The sequence below is a fragment of the Pagrus pagrus genome (assembly GCF_965226575.1).
Source record: "Pagrus pagrus genome assembly, chromosome: 19".
Taxonomy (NCBI): domain Eukaryota; kingdom Metazoa; phylum Chordata; class Actinopteri; order Spariformes; family Sparidae; genus Pagrus; species Pagrus pagrus.
The window spans coordinates 26,706,810-26,729,516 of NC_140203.1; the positions used below are offsets into that span (position 1 = coordinate 26,706,810).

At 39.2% G+C, this 22,707-nt stretch overlaps 1 protein-coding gene across 1 annotated transcript in view; it reads right to left on the minus strand.

Moving 5' to 3' along the window:
- Positions 1–22,707, minus strand: part of dcc (DCC netrin 1 receptor) — a 341,027-nt gene that overhangs the window by 21,329 nt on the left and 296,991 nt on the right. Inside the window, exons 27-28 of the mRNA XM_084383879.1 lie at positions 20,938–21,246; positions 4,648–4,796 (exon numbers count right to left, since the gene is read on the minus strand). Coding sequence (XP_084240005.1) covers positions 4,648–4,796; positions 20,938–21,246 — 458 coding nt within the window. The remainder of the gene's footprint in view (positions 1–4,647; positions 4,797–20,937; positions 21,247–22,707) is intronic.

Here is a 22,707-nt window from a genome sequence, read left to right on the forward strand (position 1 = left end):
ACAAAATACCTGCAAACATACTCCCATCAGCCTCGGATATAGATTGTGTTGTCAGTGAAGTGCTGAGCTGTTAACTGTTAATCAGATTGTCACATATATGACATTTAATCCATAGAAGGAAATATTGACTCTAATAACTATAGTCAGATCAGATTAGCAGTGGGACACTCAAATGAGTCCATAATGACCAACATATTCAGTGACCTTTCAGACCACAAAGTCTAAATCTAAGAACTCTGCTCTCAGACAGAGTGAAACTCTACATGAAAGAGTTGGTGGGCATTGTGGTGTTTGGGGTTAAAGGGAAGTGGATGCATTTTTGATTTGTGTGATTTGTGTGAACCTCTGACCTGCTGTTCAGATCAGGACCAGGAGAAAACACACAGGCACAAAGAAGATGGAAAGAGCGGATGGACTTTTCTTATGTATCAGAACAACTAGAGAACATAAACCAGGTGTTTTGAACCTAAAGGTTTCCAGACTTCAGGAATTTGCAGCAATGTTTATATAGTCTATATAGAAATATCGGTAACACTTTATATTAGGGAACACATATTAAACATGAACTAGTTTCTTATTAGCTTATTCTTATTAAGTGGTTTACAACAACTCCCTAACTCACTATCAATCAGCAGTGATTAGGAAGTTATTGAGGGAAAACTGTCACAGTAGTTTATGGCCTAGTAGTTGCAGAATATGATCATGCAGAATAAGGCATTAGTAAGTGATTTATAATGGCTTAAAAACAGCCAATATGCTACTAATATGCACGCTAATAAGAAAGTAGTTCATGGTTAATATGTGTTCCCTAATATAAAGTGTTACCGAAATATCTTCTTCCTCTGTGCCATAGAGCACCTTTGTTGTCTGAAAACTATTATAAACACATCAGCGAGTCACAGTGATGTTCCTTCATTACCATGAATACAAACAATGTGGTTTTAGACTCACTGACATATACATCATCCTGATGCCCCAAACACTCACATGAACTGTGCCATTTCATCTTGTTGAAGTAACTTTTCCTAAAAACTTGACCAGCTGTTTAAGGAAATTACCAAGCCTTTCTTGAAGTGAATTTACATATTCAGTGGAAGCCAGAGGGCTGGATTGCCACAGGGAAGTCTTAACTGGTATCCTGCTCTCCTGCTGTGCTACTTTAAAATATGTCAGTGGTGTGACAACATCATAAAAGCACCATTGTGTTGTACTTACATTACTCGCACTATGTCACAGTCTATTAACTGGCTGTGTGTACATCTATGTGTGTGTGTATATATGTGTGTATGTGATAGACAGGCCAAGGGGCTGATGGGAAAAGACTAGATCAATTACAGAGATAGAACAGCAGATGAAGAGACAGACCTGCTGACCTTTACCTCCCCTCTCTCTTCTCCCCACCCTCCTTCTATCTCATTTACTCCACTCATCATCACTTTTATTACTCCTCTCCTCATTTTCTTTGTCTCACCTCCTCTCATCTTCTGTATCTCCCCTCCCCTCTTCCTCATCTCCTTGCCTGTCCCTCCTGAAGCACCCCCCCTCCTCCTGTTGTCATGGCTACCTTCTCCTCCTGCCCTCCACATCCTCTCCTCTTTATCCTGTTTTTTTCTCATCTCTTTACTCATGCTCTTTCCCTCCATCCTTCTTCTTCTATCCTTTCCATCCTTACACCTCTTCTTGTTATGTCTCCTCTTATTTCCTCCTCTGCCCTCTATTTTCTACTGGTTGCCGTGGTGACGCCTCTTCCTGCCCGATTGCCATTGAGTCTCAATGAATATTTAAGTCCCACCATCCAGCGTCCCTCCATATCATCTGTCATTTATCTTTCCACTTGTCATCCTCTGCCTCCCCTTCCCTCTTTTCCTCTCTTCTCTCCTTTGCTTCTTTCTTCTCAATCAGCCTCTCCATCTTTTACTGTCCACCTCACTTCCCACCCTCTTCTTTATCCCCCCATTAACCCACCCAATTCCCCTCTCCCTTCCTCTCTCCTTCTTCTACTTTTCTTTTTACCTTTCCTCTAGTCTCTACATCCACCTGCTACCTCCTTTCCTCTCATTATTTTTTTGTCGTCCCTCATCCTCTTGTGCATCCCTCTCCTTCCTTCTACATCCATTCCTCTCCCACTTCTTCCAAATCCCTTTCTTCTTTTCCCTCTCTTCTCCCTCTTTCATTGTCCTGCACGCAGTGTTGAGTAACATTACTTTTAAAAGTTCCTCATTACATTACAAGATTACGGCCATTAAAAAGTAACTATGTTATCTTCTGAGAAAAGTAACGTGTTAGAGTACTTTAGAGTTACCAACAATTACGGTAAAACCCCTTTGTGACACGTTACGCATGTGGGTTATATTGTCCAGACGGCGTGTGGCCAATTGTACATGAACCTTTGAATGTACTGACTCTACTGTCATTTTGTAGCTTTCACCTGCTGCTCACCTTACTTTTGTGGAAACAAAAGGATAGAAAAAGACAGCAATTTATTTTTTTCCCTTACTTTTATGAAAAACTATCTAAATAACAGACTCATACCAAACTAGCCAGGCTGAAAAAATACCAAAAGTCTGTTCAGAAATACCAAATATGTTTGATTGATTTTTGAAGAGCAGCACAAGTGGAAAAACAACAGTTTTTCTACTTTTATTTTGCTACAGTATATTGCAGGGAAACTTGTTTTATCTCACTACATTTGACAGAAAATTTCACCAAGCCTTCATTTGACACTGGCTAATATTAGGAACATTTCATTTCAACTTTCCCCCATTTTAAGTTTATTTGAGCGTATTTCAATAAGAAGCTTCCCATTATTCAGATTTTTAACACAAATACTGTTTTAATTCACTAATTACTTCTAATTGCCTCTGCTTAGCTGTTTTTCAATCACTGTTAAGGTACGGTCACATCAAAAGTCTACTGGGAAGCAGAGAGATTATGCCCTTTGAACCACTGGAAGGCTTTAATCAGTAGGAAGTGTAGACTTTAATTGGAGGTAGCTTAACAGCAATATAAATAAACTGCAAAATAGAGTAGCAGAGAGGTAAGTATGACATACATGCCTGTGAAAATGTATATTATACTGAATTTACTACTGCACAGGTGTTTCCATCTTCTCAATGTTTTTACAGCGTTATTAGAGATGTTATTTTTTCATATCACGCTACTATTCACATAAAATTTACCATGAGAAATTAGAGTCAGGTCATATATATGTAATGTGAACATGATATAACACATATTGCAGAAATGTTGATACCATACGTATGAAGCAAAAAAAATGAATGTATCAATGGTTTGCAGAAGCATAAAATGCCAACACTTTGTTCTGGCGACAGGGTTAGACAGTGTCGTCTACAGCTGCCGCAATTAATGCAGCCTGAAAAATACACTTCTCAATGCAACATACTGTGTAACCAACACACCTATTTCATATGACTGCGCTTAGACTGTCAGTGCTATGCCTATTCTTTTGCTGCCACACTGCGCCCCTACAGTTATGCTGTTACCTGCTGCTGTTGCCGTTATTACAGCATGTCAAAAGCCCCACCTCCACCAGCATTCACCTGTAGGGTCAACATTATTATCATCACCTAGACTTTTCTGTGCCTAGTTGGTGTTTCCATGTGGAAACATCAACTCTGTACTGTACATCTCCATCCATTCAATGTGAGGTCGCTGCCTGAACAACGGCTATTACTGCTTCTGTTGGTGTGAGAGCTACACTATATTTCTACTATTACAAATGCAAATGTTAACTTCTTAATACAGTTATTATTGCTACTATTGCTGTGTTTATCGATTCATTCAATTAGTATTCAAAATGATCAGGTTTGTAGTAGATATTTTCCAGACTTTCTCCATATGCTGTTTTCAGTATATTGTATATTGTCAGTAGAGCAGAAACATAATTTAACCATCCAGAGGCTACAATTTTTGTATCTTAATCCAAATGCCAGTCAAGACCTACATGTATAACATAAAATGAGTCGAATATCCATGTCTGCACTCATGTCTCCTAAACACTGCAGAGTTTCTCTCTCTTTACGGCCATGACCCCCCAAGTTTCAGACACAATCAGCATATTACTGAGAAAACTCCAGATGGATTGTAAGATGATTTTTGTGGAATATTTTTAAAACCCTCAAATGCATCTACTCTGCTGTTAATACATGATGAGCTCAAAGACAACTGATACAACCAATTAGTTCTAACAGCTGCGTCTGCTTCAGGTTTGCAATGGCAACAGCTACAGTAAAAGGCAAACAGATGATGATGAGCAAAAGATGAAGAACTCTAAATATATTTGATTTACTGGTACCACATATATATATCATACAAAATAATATATGTTTATGTAAATTAGTACACTGAAACTGTGATCTTACATATAATATTAGATTTGACCAATTAAATGACTCCCATCTGGTTATATGAAATGAATATTAGCCATCATTTACATTGTAAACCAAAGCTTTGGAAAGTTATATTTTGTTTGCTTCGAGTTTTGAAACCTCTACAGATTGAAATATACAATGAGCAATGTGAGACTGAAGCAGTTCCAATGTTTGCATGCTCCAGCCCAGTGATGTACCTGTAATGTAAAACCAAATCAACAACATGTACTACAACATTCTCTCCATGCAGACTTACATTGGCAGCTGAATCCTCTGCTGGTTTCATTCCTCCCTCCTCAGGTAAGTCTGGCGCCGTAGGGACTGAGACGGGCAGCAGAGGGGAGCGAGCTTTACCGGCCTGACCCAGAGAGGCCGTCTTTACCTGGGGTTTTTGATGGCTTGTACCTGGGTAGGACAGAAAGAGTTCTGGTTTCAAAATATTACATCGACAGTTTACACTGGAAAACAGTTTGATACTCATCATTTGACACCTTGCTTTGTTTTTTATATTTGGGCCCTATCCCAATACGCCCCTTGCCCCTAACACATAGCCCTACCCTTCCATTTTGTGTGTTCACACCTGGGGGTAGGATGTCCTGATTCTTGCTGCAATAGAAGGGTAGGGTGAAGTGTTAGAGCTCCATGGTCCTCCAAACAGAGATTTTTAGGAGGCAAACCAAGGTTTATGTGACCTCTGTCGTGTCTTATGATCCATTTTTTTATAACGAGCATAAATCAACAGTTGCTAACTAGCCAGCTAACTAACATCACATTGTTTTTGCTGAGTTGTGTATGAGAGACCCACATTTTGACATATTCTAATGTTGCATTTCCCCCCTTGATGCCAAGTCCAGCAGTGAAGGGCTGCAGTTGGTACTCCTCCTCTAATATCAGTGAAGACTTGCAGGGTAGGAGTGCTGGTTGCTACTGTAAGATTGATTTTTAAAGACAGAACATGGAAGCATACTTGATGAATTTAGAGTCAGAACTTCGGAGTAATAATTTTCCTTTTGGTCACTACCTTCATTTTTTTCAGTTTGAATCCTTTGATCACAACCCAGCTAACTGTTACTATCAACCCATCACCTGCCCATAGACTGGGACTATTCATGTCCATTAACGATCTCTGTAGAAAAACTTGTTTCTTAAGATTGGCTTTATTGGCGTCCATATGAATGTTACAGGAACAGTTTGATCTGATGACAAGTGACAAGTTAACATGCATGTGAACCATTAAACAGGAAACAGATCTGAGATTCCATCCATCCATCCATCCATCCATCCATCTCCAATACCATTCATAATTGTTATTATCTAGTAACGCTGTGAACCACCTGTCTATCAATACATCTGACAATATATCCATCATGATATACAACATTTCCTGAAATAACTCCGACAAAAATGCAACACATGAAGAAACGGAAAAATAAATCAATGAATACGTTTAACTGCTGCTAAATCTCCTCTCCGATTCCCTGAACTGAAATTCCCCTTTGGTCAATTTCAAGGGCATACACTACTTGTCTAAGGTAAGAGAAAGATGGTGGTCATTGTTTAAAGAAACCAATGTTGACTGTAGGAAACAACAACAACAGTTGTCTCGGCTGCCAAAATAAGAGAATTCAGGACAACCTCCTGAAGAGGCTTTCTGGCATGACACCATCATGCTCCTTCCTCCATCACGCCTTACACATCCCATTATAGTCTTTGACACGTTGGTCTTTTAGGCATTTGAACAATGAACTGATACTGTCATCGTACTCCTGGGGCAGGCTTTACTGTATGTGCATGCAAAAGTGTTAACGTTAGCGTTTATGCATATGTTTTGGGAATGTGATCTTTTACAAAGTTTTTGGAACTCAATTCATTCTTTTACACAATCTGTTTTGAAAATAATGATTTAAGCCCCAGTTTGTATTTGTTAAATGATTTGTTGAATCTTCAGTTAGATAGGAAAAAATGCAGGATATTAATTATGATTACATACTTTGCTAAGAAATGTATACTCCTATTTTGGAAAGATAATTCCCCCCCAACCTTTAGGATTTTCATGGATCAGATTTCAGCATTTTTACCCTTAGAAAGATTAACTTTGGAAAAAAATAATTGTGGTCATATTTTTCAAGAATTTTGGTTGCCACTACTCTCAAGTTTGGAGAAATTTTCTAAAAGGGACTCTTGATTAGTTTAGTTTAACCCCGAATCTGTACCTTACCTAGATAGGTAGACCATAACATAAAATGTACACTATGTGTATGCATGAGCTTGTAAATATGTATGTATATGTGTAGCCTATATATATATATATGGGGATGTATAGGTATGTGTACATGTAGGGCCTATGGGAATGTATGTGTATGGACATGCATGTACATATATGCGTAAATACTCCACTGATATCAGTGAATATGTGTTGCTGCTTTTTTAAAAAAAAATTTTTTTTTAATGTATTGGTGTGTTTTCTTTTCTCCTGATGTGTTTGTATTCTGTTTGGGAAAAAAAAAAAAACTCAAAAAAAAACTCAAAAAAAAAAAAAAAAAAAAGTGTTAATTTGAAGACATGGAAGGGGATTCTAAACAGCTCAATAACCCCAACAATTGTCTTGTAAACTGTCAGAATAGTGCAAAGTTTGAGTGAGAAACAAAATGTGATTCATAATAATGATGTATTATTTCCTGATGATGAAGTTCACTGTCGAAAGGTTTTCTAAAAGTTTCTAATGTCAATAAAATCTATACCTTTGCTGTTCTATACCTGAGGGTTAGTTTACAGCCTACAAATGCACAATTAATAATCAGAGAAGGTTTATAGAGGCCTCATTTGGATACGTATAACATGAGCTATTATTAGCCTTGTCAATTGTAGAATAGTCTCTTGGTCGAAATAAAGAGAGGGACTGGAGAATACAGATTTTGTTAACAATATTTGTTTATCCTATACTCAATATTTTGAATGGACACTTCACTTGCAAGTTTTTTGTTTTTTTTCCATTTGACATGGTGAGCATTTTAATTTGACTCACTTTGAGCCCTATAAAGTATGCCTGTAATCATTTGAGTATCGGGAAAAGCTGAGCGCTGTAAGTTTCATTCAGGTAGTTTTTATGGCAGGATTGTTGGTAGTTATGTTTAGTTTGGCTGGTGGTTGGATATGCAATTAGCATTTTGATGTAGTAGTTGGTAACACTGCTTTACAGTTAGCCAGCATGCTATTGTTTAACTTGACAGCTGCAGAAGCCCACAGGCAGTGCAAACCAATGAATTTATTACTTATTATTTATACATCTTATTTAGGCTACATTGTTCTCAATTTTGCTGTGTGGACACTTGTGGTATTGCAGCTACAAATTCCTCTGCGGCCCCAAAAGCATTTTCCTCATAGATCACCATTATAAAAGAGAAGTCTGTAAAACTGTTGACAGGACACGTCGAACTGCAAATAAGGTCGACGTGTCCTGTTTTTATGACTTTTATACATTTTTGACCCATGGAGGTGTCAGTTGTAAAACTTTCCTTTAGCCAAGAACAGCGATTTGAAAACCTGTGACATCGTCACAAAGTAAAGTCTATGGGCCAACAGAGGAGACTCTACTCCGCATATTCAGTGGACCACAAAATGAGGAAGTAAACCCAGACACTAGAAAACTTTTTATGGCGTATACACCAGGCGAACATTTCTCATTGGACTGAATGGGAGCCACCTTTGTGTTCACTATCTAATTGTATTTAAAATCTACTACTGTGTCCAAACCAAACAGCCAAAGGGAATCCATAGGCCAATTTTCAGTAGTCTTGCTGACTCAGCTAATATTAGCCTACTTACACTGACACTTTACATTTTTTGCCCCACAAGTAGTAAGGAACCAAGTTTTTGTTGTGTCTCCCCTTTCATCTATCTAAACTTTCTGATGTGAGGGCTACCATGACCTTACAAGGGCGCTTAAGTCTGTAGGAGTCAGTAACTTTCAGTCCTGGTCTTTTATTTTCACAGAAATACTGACCTTGCATTGCTTTGAATGTCTGTAAATATGGTGAGAGAGATCCCTGCCAGCTTCATTTCAAAATGAAGTGGAACCAAATGTGTTTGTATGACTTCTCAGCACGCTGCTGTCAGACTAAATCCAAACTGAAATGAGCTCCAGAAAAAAAACATTTTGTGGAAAAACACAATGAGCTGCAGCGGTAGAGAGCTGAAGCAAAGGTTACACATCAACAGTGGAGAAAGCCATAAAAGACAGTTTCACGGTGCCTGGCTCTCCCTCAGGGGGTTTGTCAGAGAGGCATGGGGGTGTAGGGGAGAGAAGCAGCTCGTCTGCTCAGAAAGGTGGATATATTTACCAGACAAGCTGGAGTGGAGGTGAGAAATACCCGCCGGGGGTCACATCAGCAATGTCTGTATCTGTTTCTGGGTCGAAGGCAAAGATGGAGAGATTTACAGCCACAGGAGGTGAGGATGGAGGGGGCGGGGTTATTGATCCTAAGGACAGTTTGAAGTAAATACAGTTAAAGATGAAAAGTGTCTTTGAGGAGACAACGTGAGTATGGAGGGAGAGAGCCAACATCTCCTCTGCTTCACACAGGAGTTAAGTGCTTGTTTTATCTTCTTATTTTATATCTGTTGGTCTGTTTGATGTCTACCTGTCTGCAAACCTGTCTAACTCACCAATGAGGTGCTCCCTCATTGGTCGGAAAGGCTGGTGCACAGACAGGATGAGTGGTTAGGGTTTAGTGAACCTTTAGAAAGCAGCTCTCAGAACTTTCCAAAATTGTATCTTTATCTCAATATTTGTGCAAGAACTGTGAACATAAATGAAAAGTATTTCCAAATAATCTTTCTGTTGACAAGCTACATGGATTTAATACTTTTTCTCATTTATTGTAAATGTATGCTGGAGATAATAATACGTTTACTTATGGTAAGTCAAATCTTTAAGATACTAAATCAAAATCTTGACTTCCAATGTCTAGATTATAACAATAAATCACAATTGCGACCTCTTAAAGGAAGTTGACCCAAAACTGAAAATTGAGTCATTAACAACTCACCCCCTTGCCGATGGAGTCAGGTAAAAATTCATAGTCCAGAAAACATTTCTGGAGCATGACATGAGCATCTCCTAAGAAACTGAAGTAGTTTTAAAATGTTTTAAACTGCAAAACACAACATAAAATGGACCTATACAGCTCGTTTGGTTTACTTCAAGTCTCCTGAAGTCCTGAGATCCCAAACATATTTGAAAAGACGTGACTTACGCACTAATGCTAGCTTTCAGTTTAAAAGGGGTGTAAAATCTTTTCAAATCAATTTGGGGGCCTCTAGAGACTCGAATTATGCTGGAGCTGTTTGGATCAATTTAATGCTTTTCTTTCAGTTGTTTCCCCATAAGTCCCCATCTACTTCACATGTTTAGGAGACTACTGCAATGCTGTTCTGCTATGAAGCTCAAGAAATGTTTTGTGTACTAAAAAACTTCACCTGACTTTCAATCTGCATGGGGGTGTGTATTCTGCACTATGTAACTTCAGTGAGAGGGTGGGATCACAGCCAACATTGTTATGACATAATGAGTTTTTTCTATAGTTAGCACCTAGGTTACATCTGACAAATTGTTACAGACCTGGGATTTGTGGTTCAGAAACTGTGGGGGGCGCCAAACCGACAAAATGCCAATTTCTAAATAATGATGCTTTAATTTAAACGTCAAAATTTTATATCGCAAGTGTTGCAAACTTCTTACATTGTCATTTTAATGTATAATCTCATAATCAAGCGTGTGGAAAGATGGCGGCCGAGGACAGGAGTGGTTTGTTGGGCTCCACTCAAATGGTCTGTCTTCTAAAACGCTCTCTATCATTTCTTTGTGTCTTGACCTACACCATTCAGAAAGTTCTCAACTCTGATGATGACTCTAAGAAAAGGAAAATCCTCTATCTGAAATTGTCTGAGCGAGGGAAAGTTTTTGTGCTATTCCTCTTTTGTTTACTATCACTGGTTCCAGTTGGACACTGCCTACAACCAAAGGATAACCTGGCCTAATCAACCTCAAAATGGTCAGTAACCTACATTGGTCAAACAAAACTTTATTTATTTTGACATTGATATCTTGCCCTACATTCCATCTGCTCACTGAAGGGACTGATTAAAAATTAAAACACAAAATATGCTAATTTTATGCAATACTCATGGCAAATGGTGTGTGCCAAGAATTTTACTGGTTTTACTACTAGTAGCGGATGATATATGTACAACTGAATCCTGGACCACCAGTCACTGAACAAACAGTGAGCTCGATCCCAGCACAAGTGGCTGATATTTGTCCAGCAAAGGATTTGATTCCCCGGGGCATGCAAGGTGCTACGCAGGAGTGTATGGAGGAGAGCTACAGCACCTATTTGCAATGAGGCAGGTCTGGGCCATGATCTGCCGGTGTTGTATGATGGCAGCCGCTGGAGGATGTATGGACCTGATAATTCCTGTACAGTCAGGTGCAGCCTGACTGGTGAGTCTGTTTGATTTGGCACACTCAAAATGTCGGAACCAGGTGCCAGGGCTGAAGCGGGACACGCAACTGCGTGTAGTGCCAGAACAGCCGATTTGACTGACACATGTTAACTGTCAGAACCAAGAGTAGGGGCTAAAGCAAGTCAGGCTATTGTCTGTAGTGAGGGTACTGCCGACTTGACTGACATATGCAAACTGTCGGAACCAAAAGTTGAGACTGAAGTGGGACACACTACTGCCTTTAGTGAGGGAACTGCTGAAATGCCTCAAGAAACACAAAACCAAAGCAGCATCTGTTTTTCTGGACTGTCAATCATACTGAAGTGCTTTGGGACTCAAAATCTAAACCAAAATTCAACACATATTTTACACAATCAGTAGAAGAATTGACACAGAATTTCAACTCTTCTACCGCAACTAATGAATGTAGCTATAGAACAGGGGTCGGCAACCTTTCTGACATGAAATGCCATTTTAAAATGTTATCAGTTAAACAGTGTGCCATATCAACCTTACAGTTCACATAACATTTAATTATGACACCACATCAAATTTTAATTCCAACGGACCTCTAATTTTATCTCATCAATATGGCAATGCAAAAAAAAACATTTTTAGCCCATAATCAGGACATTATAATTATAAATAATAATAATAATTAATAATAATAGTAATTATTTTAATATAGCACTTTTCTTAACAGAGCTACAAAGTGCTTCACAAAAAAAAACAAAAAAACATAACAAACAAATATATGACATATTACCTATGTATAATCAAACTGCTGTAAGTAAAAGGCTGCACAACTGACCATAGCTGTGAGAGAGGTAATTTGGCAAGAGGGCACTTTTCCCAAAAAACTATTTTGCTGACCTATTGCTAGTGTGCCACTGGTTAAGCTCCTGTGTGCCAATGGGGGCACACTAGCCAAAGATTGCCTATCCCTGCTATAGAATCACCAGATTTGTTTCATATCTAAGAGATCAATGAAGCAAAAATTGCAGGTTATTAAAAAATGATCCTATTCGAAAGCAAAAGATATTTATTATATTGATATTTGTTTCATTAAGAAATACAGTTCTATATTGATAAAACCTATGATCAATCTCAATGATTTATCCATTATGACCAGCAAATTCCCAAATAATTTGAAAAAGGCTGTCATTATACCAGTCTTCAAAGCAGGAAATCGCAATCTAACATGCAGCTATCGCTCTATTTCTATTCTACCAGTTCTGTCCAAGGTACTTGAGAAGGTTGTAGCAGCACTGTTGGTCGACCCCCTGGAATCCAACCAACTCCTTCACCTGCAACAATTTGGTTTTAGACCCAAATACTCCACAGAATAGCTAATTGTTGCCTCATTGAAAATTTAAAGCATGCTTTAGATGGGAGTAATGTTGTGGAGGCAGTGTTTCTCAACCTGAAAAGGCGTTTGACACTGTCAACCATAGCATTCTCCTATTTAAGTTGTCTTCATTTAGTTGACAAGTTCAAGTCGAATCTTCAAACCAGACTACAGTGTGTGAATGTTGACCAAAAAAAATAATCTCTCTTAATCAGCAGATGGGTGTACCCCTAGGTTCAATCCTTGGTCCACTGCTCTTCAGTCTCTTTGTAAATGACTTGCTTACAAGTTGCTCAGCGGCCAGCAGCCAGCTTTATGCAGATGACGCAGTCATATATGCTTCAGCTAAGTCACCTAGCGAGGCAGCGGAGATCCTAACAGCAAACCTTGATGATGTCCATCAGTGGCTGCGACACAATCATCTTATAGTTTTTTTTGACAAAACTGCTCCAAAGTGTTTCTCCATTTCTCCAAATTTTAAAATTCAGGTATGAAATGAAGAAATGAGGAGGGTCCATGATTTTAAGTTCTTAGGAATAATCTTAGATTCACAACTTAAATTTAATAAACACGTTAAAAAGTAAAGACCAACCTTGATTGTTTCAAATTAATCAGACACTGCATACCTAGTCAGGCAGCCAAGTTGTTTATGCATGTTGTGATTTTTTCTTGTTTTTCTTATTGCATGACAGTGTTGGCTCAAGCATCACTGTCCACAATCAGACACATTTCATCTCTATATAATCAGGCCTTGAAAATAATGGATAAAAAGCCTGTCTGGTGGCAACACTGTCAGTGAGAGCTTTGAGAGCTTTAGACATTTCTGTTTTCTAAAATTAATTTTCAAATGTCTCAATAGTATAGCCCCAGGGCCTCTTTCCATATCCAAAGACAAAGACAGTAACAGAGTAACAAGGAGCATGGTGGATGGCAACTGTAAAATATCGCAGATCCAAATCTGGACAATCAGCTCTCCCCATAAAAGGCTGTCAACTAATTTCAGATATAATATCTTTTACAACAAAGGTTAAGTGCTGGCTAAAAGAAAACCGGAGCTGTACCCATGTTTAGCTTATTGTACTTTGATGAAGGTTATGTGTTTGTTGATGTATTGTGATATTATATTTTATTGTATTGTGATTTGTGAAAACTGCATCATCCCTATTAAGTAAAATTCAAATAACAAAATAATAATAACCTTTGAAATAAAAAAATATTGATTTTGTGACTAAGAATTTTGACTCCCTGCAAGCTTTGATTTATTGTGCCAAATATTTAATTCAGCATCTCCAAATCCTAACACAGTATTATTTCATAATTTTGACTCCCTACCTGTCAATCCTTTTTCCCTACTTTTTTTGGCTTAAGTGGGCCAGGGTGACAAGAACTACACTGAACTAATGTGTGTGACTTGAATGGCTTAACAAAAGTACAAAGTGGTAGCAAACTGTAAGTGTGTTATGGTTTCAGTGCACACTCTGACCACTTCACCATCTATTCAACATTTTTAAGAATCTGTCTGATCAAACTGCAGATAAGAACAACTCTCCCCTTCTCCACAGCTTGATCAAGCCTGGAGGTTCAAAATCTTTTGAAAATTATTATTTGCCTTTTTTTCCTTGCACCGTCTTGATGTATGGTGGGTGTTAACTGGTCATTTGACTGAGATAAAACATTCCACCTGGATAAACCTACTGCCTTGCTCAACGTCTTTAGCACAATCATTGAAAGATGTAAGCATTAGCATTTAGGGAGGGTCTGTAAACATGCTGTTGAGTTTTCTTTTTTCGTTATTCATCCCTGTGTTGTATAATGACAAATAGTTTACCTTGTTAGCTTGTTGTTGGTACCTTAATAATTATATGGCTGTGTTCTCTGACAATGCTGTTTTGTGTTTGTATTCTCTATTTGACAAAGCCAGTGGATGCTTTTTTGCTACAAAGTCAAAGTCTGGAGATAAATTCAAATAACTTTGGTGGCCTCCTGACTTTTCCTATAGTGCCACCCTTGGGACAAAGTGGTGAGGCTTTTGTATAGCGTGGGGTAATGAACATTGTAGCCTGTAGAAAATAAGCCAATTTAGGAATAGCTAAAAAAAATCTCTGCCTCTGTCCTACATGGTTGTTCAAATGCCACAGATAATCATTTTAAATGATCTTAAAGCTTTTCATTGGTTATAATGCGTGTCCTACGAGGCGAGATGAAGACGTATACTTTAAAACATCCATCACAGCTGGCTCTGCATCTGCCTCCAGCTGTGGCTGAAATGTCTTTTCCAAGTATCAGACATTGAGTCAGACAATCCCATTACAGCTTCCAACATTAAGCCACACATTCAGGCCAATTTAGGTGAGTAACTGCCCACCATCATACTTTACTCTGCAGATGGGCTTTTGAGGCTCAATTTAAAAGGAGAAGAAGGTCTCAGTTTAAAAATGTATATCAAATGAGGGAGGAGTGCTTAAAGTTTCTATGGTTGCTGAAGGAGAATTATATATATATATATATATATATATATATGTACACATACATATATATATGTATATATAATTCTTCTTCTGTATATGTATACATATACATACTGTATATGTATACATATATGTGTGTGTGTATATCTATATCTATCTATATATATATATATATAAAACTTTTATCTCTGGCCTAACCCTAACCCTAACCTTAAGACTAACCCACTGCAGCAAATGTCAATTCTTGTCAAGTGTCATGGCTCGTGTTTACTAATACTAATACTGTCTTCTACAAGATATGTTTATTGTATAAGTAAGTTTTAGAGAAAACATGATAGCCTATATAAAGGTCACTATACTTTGATGCACAATATGACATGGTTAGATAAAGAAAGCTCAACACTTTGGCACCTGCTAAGGGTTAGGCTGATGATGTGCTCGTATCACGCAATGATAATAATGGCCAAAATATTAACTGTAAACTGTACTATCACAATTTTGTCTTTCCTGAGACACTATGAGATCTTGATTAAAGCAAAATTACCTGACACCATGTTTGCCCTGGATTTCATAGAACTAATGAACTGTATGTTGCAGCTTTGTCGACTCTGCAAAAGCATTAAAGGGGCATTCTATAGATTAAGTATTTTTCTCCCTTAAAGTTGGGTGTCTCACATGAAACTGTCAGTTTCAGATCATCAGTCCCTATATGCATTGAGCTCCAAAAACACTGGATCCTACATTTCCTATAATGTAACTCAACAGAATCGTTAATAGCCTCTCCATAACTCCTAAATGCTTAAATCTCTCAAACACCACACCTCCAATTTCTTATGCAGACACTTAAAATCAAGCCAAAGCCGAGATAACGCTGATGACATCACTTAATGCTCTAGTAATTTTGGGTATGAATCTTTGAATCTGTGTTATTTGCAGAATGTTTGTCAACACACGCAAAACTAGCAGCTGGCCACCAGCACCGCACACTACTCTACCAAGCACTACCTCTGCACTACGCAGGTGCAACAGATGATCAGTCTCACTCTCATCCGCTGTGAGGGGTGGGTGGAAATCAATGGCGGTGTTGTTACTATTAATATGTTTTACTACATTACATAGTAAAAATCAAGCAAAGCTCCCTATGGAAAACCATTATGAAAACCGTGTGTGCCATTGCTCCCTAGCTCATGGCAAATGAACAGAAAAGTAATCTGGCTGTTTGGGGGGGTAATGCAAAGCAAAAAATTGTGTCACTGGTGCTGAACACATTAAACAATCGCTGATAAAAATCTACCTGACGTAACTCGGGCTCCATAGATTCTACTCAATGTTACTTTTAGTCTTTTTCAACGATTTCCTTCCTCACTCTCTGATTCTCCCAGAAGTTATAGCAACAACCAAATGAAACACACTGTTACCGTGTGGATTTCTCTGGGTTTGATGGAAACATTTAAGATAATGTAAGTACACAACTCAAACAAAATATATAATAAAGCCACATGGCTCACCCGACAGCTCTGCTATAACTTAATGTTTCTCATCATATAGCATTTTAAAGGCAATATTCCCACGTCAGCATTTATTTGTCGGCTACTCTACTCCTCATTCCCTGCTTGCTGAGTCTGGTGTTTCCTTATATGGACGGACAAGGTCTTGATGCAAAACATCCACGTTAATCGTAGTCTACTTTGCATAGTAATCAATTCCACTTGAGTTGGCTGACTGAATACTAGCACACCTGTAGTTCAGGCTCCTAAAACACACATGAAACAGGTAGTGGAGTGCTATATGCTATATGCTTCAGCATAATATTTCCTGAAAAACAGGCAGCCAGGGAGGGATGATGGACACCAATATTTGCATTTACAGCAGCCAATAGCATTGAATGTGTGTTACTCCAAATCAGTGAAAAAAGTTATATAGTTGTGCAAATGTGCAAGTTCTAAAAGAAACACACATGCTCATTTTTGGGCCTGATACGGGCTTAAAGGTGAGCTATAGTACAAAATATATTAGATAAAAACACTTAAACATTGATTTTGATTCCATGGGAACTTATGCCGCATTCCAGTTACATGGGAGACAACTCGCCCGAGTTGCTCTTACGCGAGAACATGACGTCATTTCCTGGCTTGTCGCACTTTTAGCGTTCCCGTTTGTCATCGCTACACGACAAATCGGAAGAACATGGACGCCATCAGGGCAGTAGCAAGCTAGTCATTGATTTGTTATTGTTAGCCACATTAGCCTATTTAGCAAACCAGCTCGAAAACACTTTACATTGTATTGCAGGCACAGCAATACCATGCAATGCATGAATTGGTGACCGGATTAAAGCAGCAATGTAATCAAGTGTGTAAGAGCATTTAAAATCGACATTAAAACGACCAACGTGGTACAAATACAAAGAAAATACATCAATTATGGGCGCAGCCATCTTTGTTTGTCACGTCGTTTGTCTATCCTCGCTCAACTCGGTGTACTGCACCGAGTCGGACAGTGGATATTCCGACCAAAAGGGGGCGTGCCTCGGTGAAATGTCACGAGACAGCTGCGAGATTTCCCACTTTCCAACTCGGGCGAGAGGTCTCCCATGTAACTGGAACGCGGCATTATTAAGTATTTTCCCAATAATTCACCAAGTGCTTTGAGTTGCCTCAACAGTTGCATAACAATGTTACTTTTTGATGTTCACTGTTTAGTATTGTCATAAAGCTAATAAAATAGTAAACATTTAGAAAATTTGTCCAGTAAATGAAAAATAAAATCCAGAAACTTCTGGAACAGAATCTACAAGTTTTGGGTTTTACATCAGCTTTGTATTGTATTGGACTCTTTCATCACTTGATCCAACAACAGGTATATTAGAGGAAGAACTGCCGTCAGTTACAACTGTCCTGCAGTTTTCTATCCATCTTTCAAACTTGAGTAACAATCCTGAGTCTGTTCACCCCCCTTCTCTTCTCCCTTCCTCCACAACAATCCAATTAAACCATGATAGCATCTCATTCTTTTCACCGAGGGAGTCATTGAGGCCCGGATAAACACACAAACAAGACCAACAATGAACATCAAAAGCCATCGCTCCTCTGTTTTTTCTCTCCTTGATAGAGAGATGGAGAGGAGGAGGGGAGCTGATGGAGGTAGCACTGCCTGGCTTGATGTAGAGTAAGGGAGGTGGGGGGTCACAGGGTGAAGGGGGGGGGTCTTAGGGAGTCGAGCTGAGCGTCGCCGCAGGCTTGCTATTTCTGAACAAAAGGTTTCCAGGAGCCGAAAATCAATGTTAATCTGAGGCCACCTGGGCGTGTAAACAGAACCATAATGGAACTTTATACACCCACCAACCCACACATACACTCACACACATACACACACACACACACACACACACACACACAGTGAGAGGTGATACACCTACAGACAGAATACACAACAAATACACCTACACCTACACATACTGACCAGGGATCATATGTACTGTAGGCGAGTGTTTTATTTTCTGTTCACACTGCTGCAGGCAATCAGAGAGAATGACAGGATGAGATGAGCCATAAGAAGGAGAGTTTCAATGATCTAAAAAACATTCTGTAAAATAATATAAAGTGAAAAAGGGAATATCTTTTGGAAGAATTTTGTTGATTTCAGTAGAATCCTGTCCTGGAAGTTTATAGTGGTTCAACATCTTACGACCACACTTTGAGAGTGTATGGGAGTACATAGCTGACAAAAGTATTGAGTATAAAATTCATTCAAGAACTATTCAGTTTGCAAGTCAGCTTTTGAAAGCAGGTACACATTTGTCAAACCAGAATCTGTTTTTAGCCAGTCAATAAGTGTCTGTAACAAACACTTGATCACAGGTTACTTAATGACATGACATTACCTACCCTTTTTCATTTTTTTTTCTATTTAATGATGCTAATCGTAGATCAACAACAACATAATATGGCTTTTGCCATAGGATTAACTAAAAGCAATAAGGTTATCATATTTTATGCAATTAAATTGGCCAAGACCTCAGAATGGGCATTTACTGCCAGTCAATTTAGAGGGGATGTTTCCACACAAAAGGGGGTGGGCATGACGAATGGGCCCACATGGGCTTCTCTCATCTATATCAGATGAATAGTGTGTGACTTTATTAACTATATCACCAAGCTTTAGAAATCTGGTTAGGAGTGGTCCTTACTACTGAGAACCACAGTACCTACTTTCAAGTTGAGTCTGACTGTAAAGCACCGAGTTTTGGTGATTAGGCTCTGACACCAAGCTAGAGAGTGGGAAGTGAGGTTGATAATTTCCCTTTTAGTTGCAATTTTTCTGTTTTCTGCTCTGTAGAACTTGTTATTACTGTTTGCAAAGCTCTGCTTCTCTAACTACTGTGAAGATGTGGGCAGTAGCTCAAAGTCTGCAATTCAGGCTTTAATAATTTATTAAACTCCTGAAAAGTTTGACATTTTAATTTGATGCTGGTGAGGAAAAGTCAGCAAGTTCTCATTTTCTGGGAACCATGTTTATCTATACCAAATCTGAAGGCAAACCAGCTAATATTTGTCAAGATTGCTGTCTGCAGTGGTGGACCAGCTGTGATCATCATCACTAGAGCCTGCAACCATGGCTAAAAAAGACAAAAGACAACTGAGGAGAGTACATAATGGCTCCTTAAAGGAAAGTGAGAGAGGGAGAGAGCAGAAAAGAGAGAGAGAGACAGGGAGAGAGAGCGAGAGGGAGAGAGAGAGAGAGAGAGAGAGAGAGGTAACATAAAGAGGGGGAGAGAAAACAGAGAGAGGTCAGTCCAGATCAGATCCAACCCTCTGGCTAATGTCAAGGCCTGTTAAAGTATATCTTTCTACAAACACACACACAAACGTACACCGTGTAGCAGCCTGAGGCTAACACATTTAGCTTCTCTGAATAAAACATTAAACAAAGTGCAGCTGCTCAGCAGAGAGAATCCAGCTTAAACAAAAAGCTCTTTTGAAACAGAGATCCCGCAACACTGGTGTAAAGACCTGTTTTTACACTGAACCAACCAGTGTGTGATGTTAGATTTCATGCCAGCGTCTGGCAGCAAAAGAAGCATGTCATGATGTCGATTTGGCTGTTACTACTTCTGCTGCTGGCTTAAAGGCGGAACAACAATGCTCCCCCATTTTGTGTTTGTATTTTCATATGGAAGAGCGAGGCAGAATAACGTGGTGACATTCCCGAATTGGAGGAGCCTTATGAAATGGTCCCTTTTTTCCCCTTGTTTGTGATTAACCTCATTAATTGTCTTGTTTTGCTTTTAGCAGAGGAGTGAGATCAGGCTGCAAGTTGTTCATGGAATGAGAATTCTTTTGAATCACTGTAATCATGTAAGTACTTTAGTGGACAAGATGATGAAGTCATAAAAAGCAAATGCACTAATTTAATTGCTACAGACAGAGACAAGACAAGAGAAATTATATTTTGGGAGCTGAACTTGTATAAAAAGTGTATTCATTTTGTATCTGTGGAGATAAGTTGGGTTTTTCCCCATTCACTAGTGGACAGTAGTGGAACTGCAGCTGGTCACAATTTGCCTCTTGACAGCAGCTTTCAGCCATGATAGACTACTTTGGTCACGTCACTTTATGTCACGTCACGTTTTATCAAGTCACCTTACACCGATCAGCCACAACATTACAATCACTGACAGGTGATGTGAGTTACAGTGATAATCACCATCACCATCATCACTTGACACACACCAACCATCAAAACACCATTGTGGACCACGTTACGTCATTTTAAGTTATGTCCTGTTATCATATTGGCATTGAATTACAGGTTTTCATTCTTCAACAACCTCTATGTAACATTATGACATGTTACGTTACATCATCTTGTGTCACATCATGTAATGCCACGTCACAAAATGTCAAATCAGGTCCCATTATGCCACATAACAAATCACACCGCTTTACATAACGCCATATCATGCTGCATCACGTCAAGTTAGATTTTGTCATGTCATGTCCTGTCATGTCAAGCAGTGTGATGTCACGTTAGTTTATGCCACATTATGTCACATCATGACACCTAAGTTTATGTGAAGTCTCGTCATGCTACGTGTCATGTCACTTCAAACGTTGTGTTATCTAATATCAAGTGACAACTGATGCATTGACATGTTGGTTTCAGCCTTTATCCGCCCAGGATCAAAGACACAATTAGACACAAAGACACAATTAGCTGTACTCACTGGACTGCGGCAACATAGAGGTGTACACCTTGGGGTCAATGGTCCCCATGGGTGGTGGCAGCAAGGGGTTGGTGAAGCTTCGTAGCGGGTGCGTGGGCCGTACGCAGGCAGTCGGGATGGTCCGGCCACTCGCAGTCTGGGCCTCCTCAGCTGCAGCTGTGGGAACAGCTGCAGGGGCCCCTGGGACTGGGCCAACCCCGGGAACATGCTCCCCGGGCGGGGCAGAGGCGCCGGGGAGAAGGGGAGGGGCCTGCTGGGTTGGTGGCTGCTGCTGGAGGAGAGGATTGGTGGAGGAGTCTGAAGGCATCACTGAGGAAGAGGGAGGAGGAGATGAAGATATGAAACAATGATTGGGAGGATGATAAGAGATGTGTGTGTGATGGATTGGAGGATGGGAGGAAGAGAAGAAGGGGGACAAAGAGAAGGAGGGACAAAAGACAAAGTATTCAATTATTTTGAATCACAGTAAAATATAAACAAAGAATATATTGAAAAAAACAAAAAGCAGAACTTCAAAGGTGTAAATATTCTGCAACAAAGACCTCCATTGTTCTGTCAGACAGTATTATGCTGAACACATGAGCCACCATTGTGTAAATAACTGCTGTTGCAGGAAGTTCAGGAGACAGACAATGTGTTCCTGTCACAAATGTAAATGTGAATATAAGTCTGCACAGACCTTCTGCTGCAGATCGTGTATGTTATGTATCTGTGGTCCTAAAAATGTTCAAGCCCTACTATGTACATACTGTACATGATCTACATGTAATGGTCATGTTTGTCCGCAGTCTTTGTTCTTTGCTGTATTTTTCTTCATATTTTGTCATTTACACAGTGAAGTGCTCATGGATTTTAAAACCTGTTTGACCTCAGCTGAATAATTGAGTAAATGCATGCATGAAGAAAGCGTAAATTCTGCCAGCTTTGCAGTTTCATTGTTTTTCCTTGTTGAGTGTGTTTTGTTGGCCTTTCTGTGTTGGCTGAATGTCTTCACACAGAGAAATCCTGTTTTATCTTGTCAGAGTTACATGTGAAAGAAAGAGCAGGAGGAGGAAGGGGAGCTGAAATCTCTGAATATATGCAGACACACGCCTCTGATGTAATAAAAGAGATGAAACTCCTCATGTAGCTATAGCCAGTCTGATCAGAGGGAACATGGGAGGAGGAGGCAACCAGTAACTACATGTAGAGTTGCTTTGTGTTCATTAACCAGCTGAGACAAGAGCAAGAAACTAGAGGAATAGCTGAGAGAGAGAACATGACAGCCACTTGCAGACTGAGGGAACAAGGAGGAAAGTACAGTAGATGATGGGAGGGGGAAGGGAAAGAGAGAGGGACTGAAGAGGAAGAAATACAAAGAGAAGGAAAGTAACAATAACTTGCATGTTTGGCAGCAAGATGACAAGCCTGAAAGCTTTCTGTATTTCTACTTTTCTGTGCTTTTTCACAGAAAAGAGCTGAATGAAAGAAGTGAAGCAAAACAGCATATCAGTCTGATTATTAGGCTAAGATATTACAGTATCCTCAACATATAACTACCCATAAGCAAAGCATCAATTCCACCTGAGAGGATTACTGCTGTTTTTGCTGAGGAGGAGGATCACAGGATCAACACTAACCTGACTTTTCACCAATAATCCCTCCTCTTTTACCTCCTATACCTTAATATTCCACATAAAACATTTGTTACTTCCTGTATTGGTTTTGATTCAGTCAGCTGCCTATGGGTGGAAAACTACCCGATTAACAGATCACAGTTTGATATTGTAT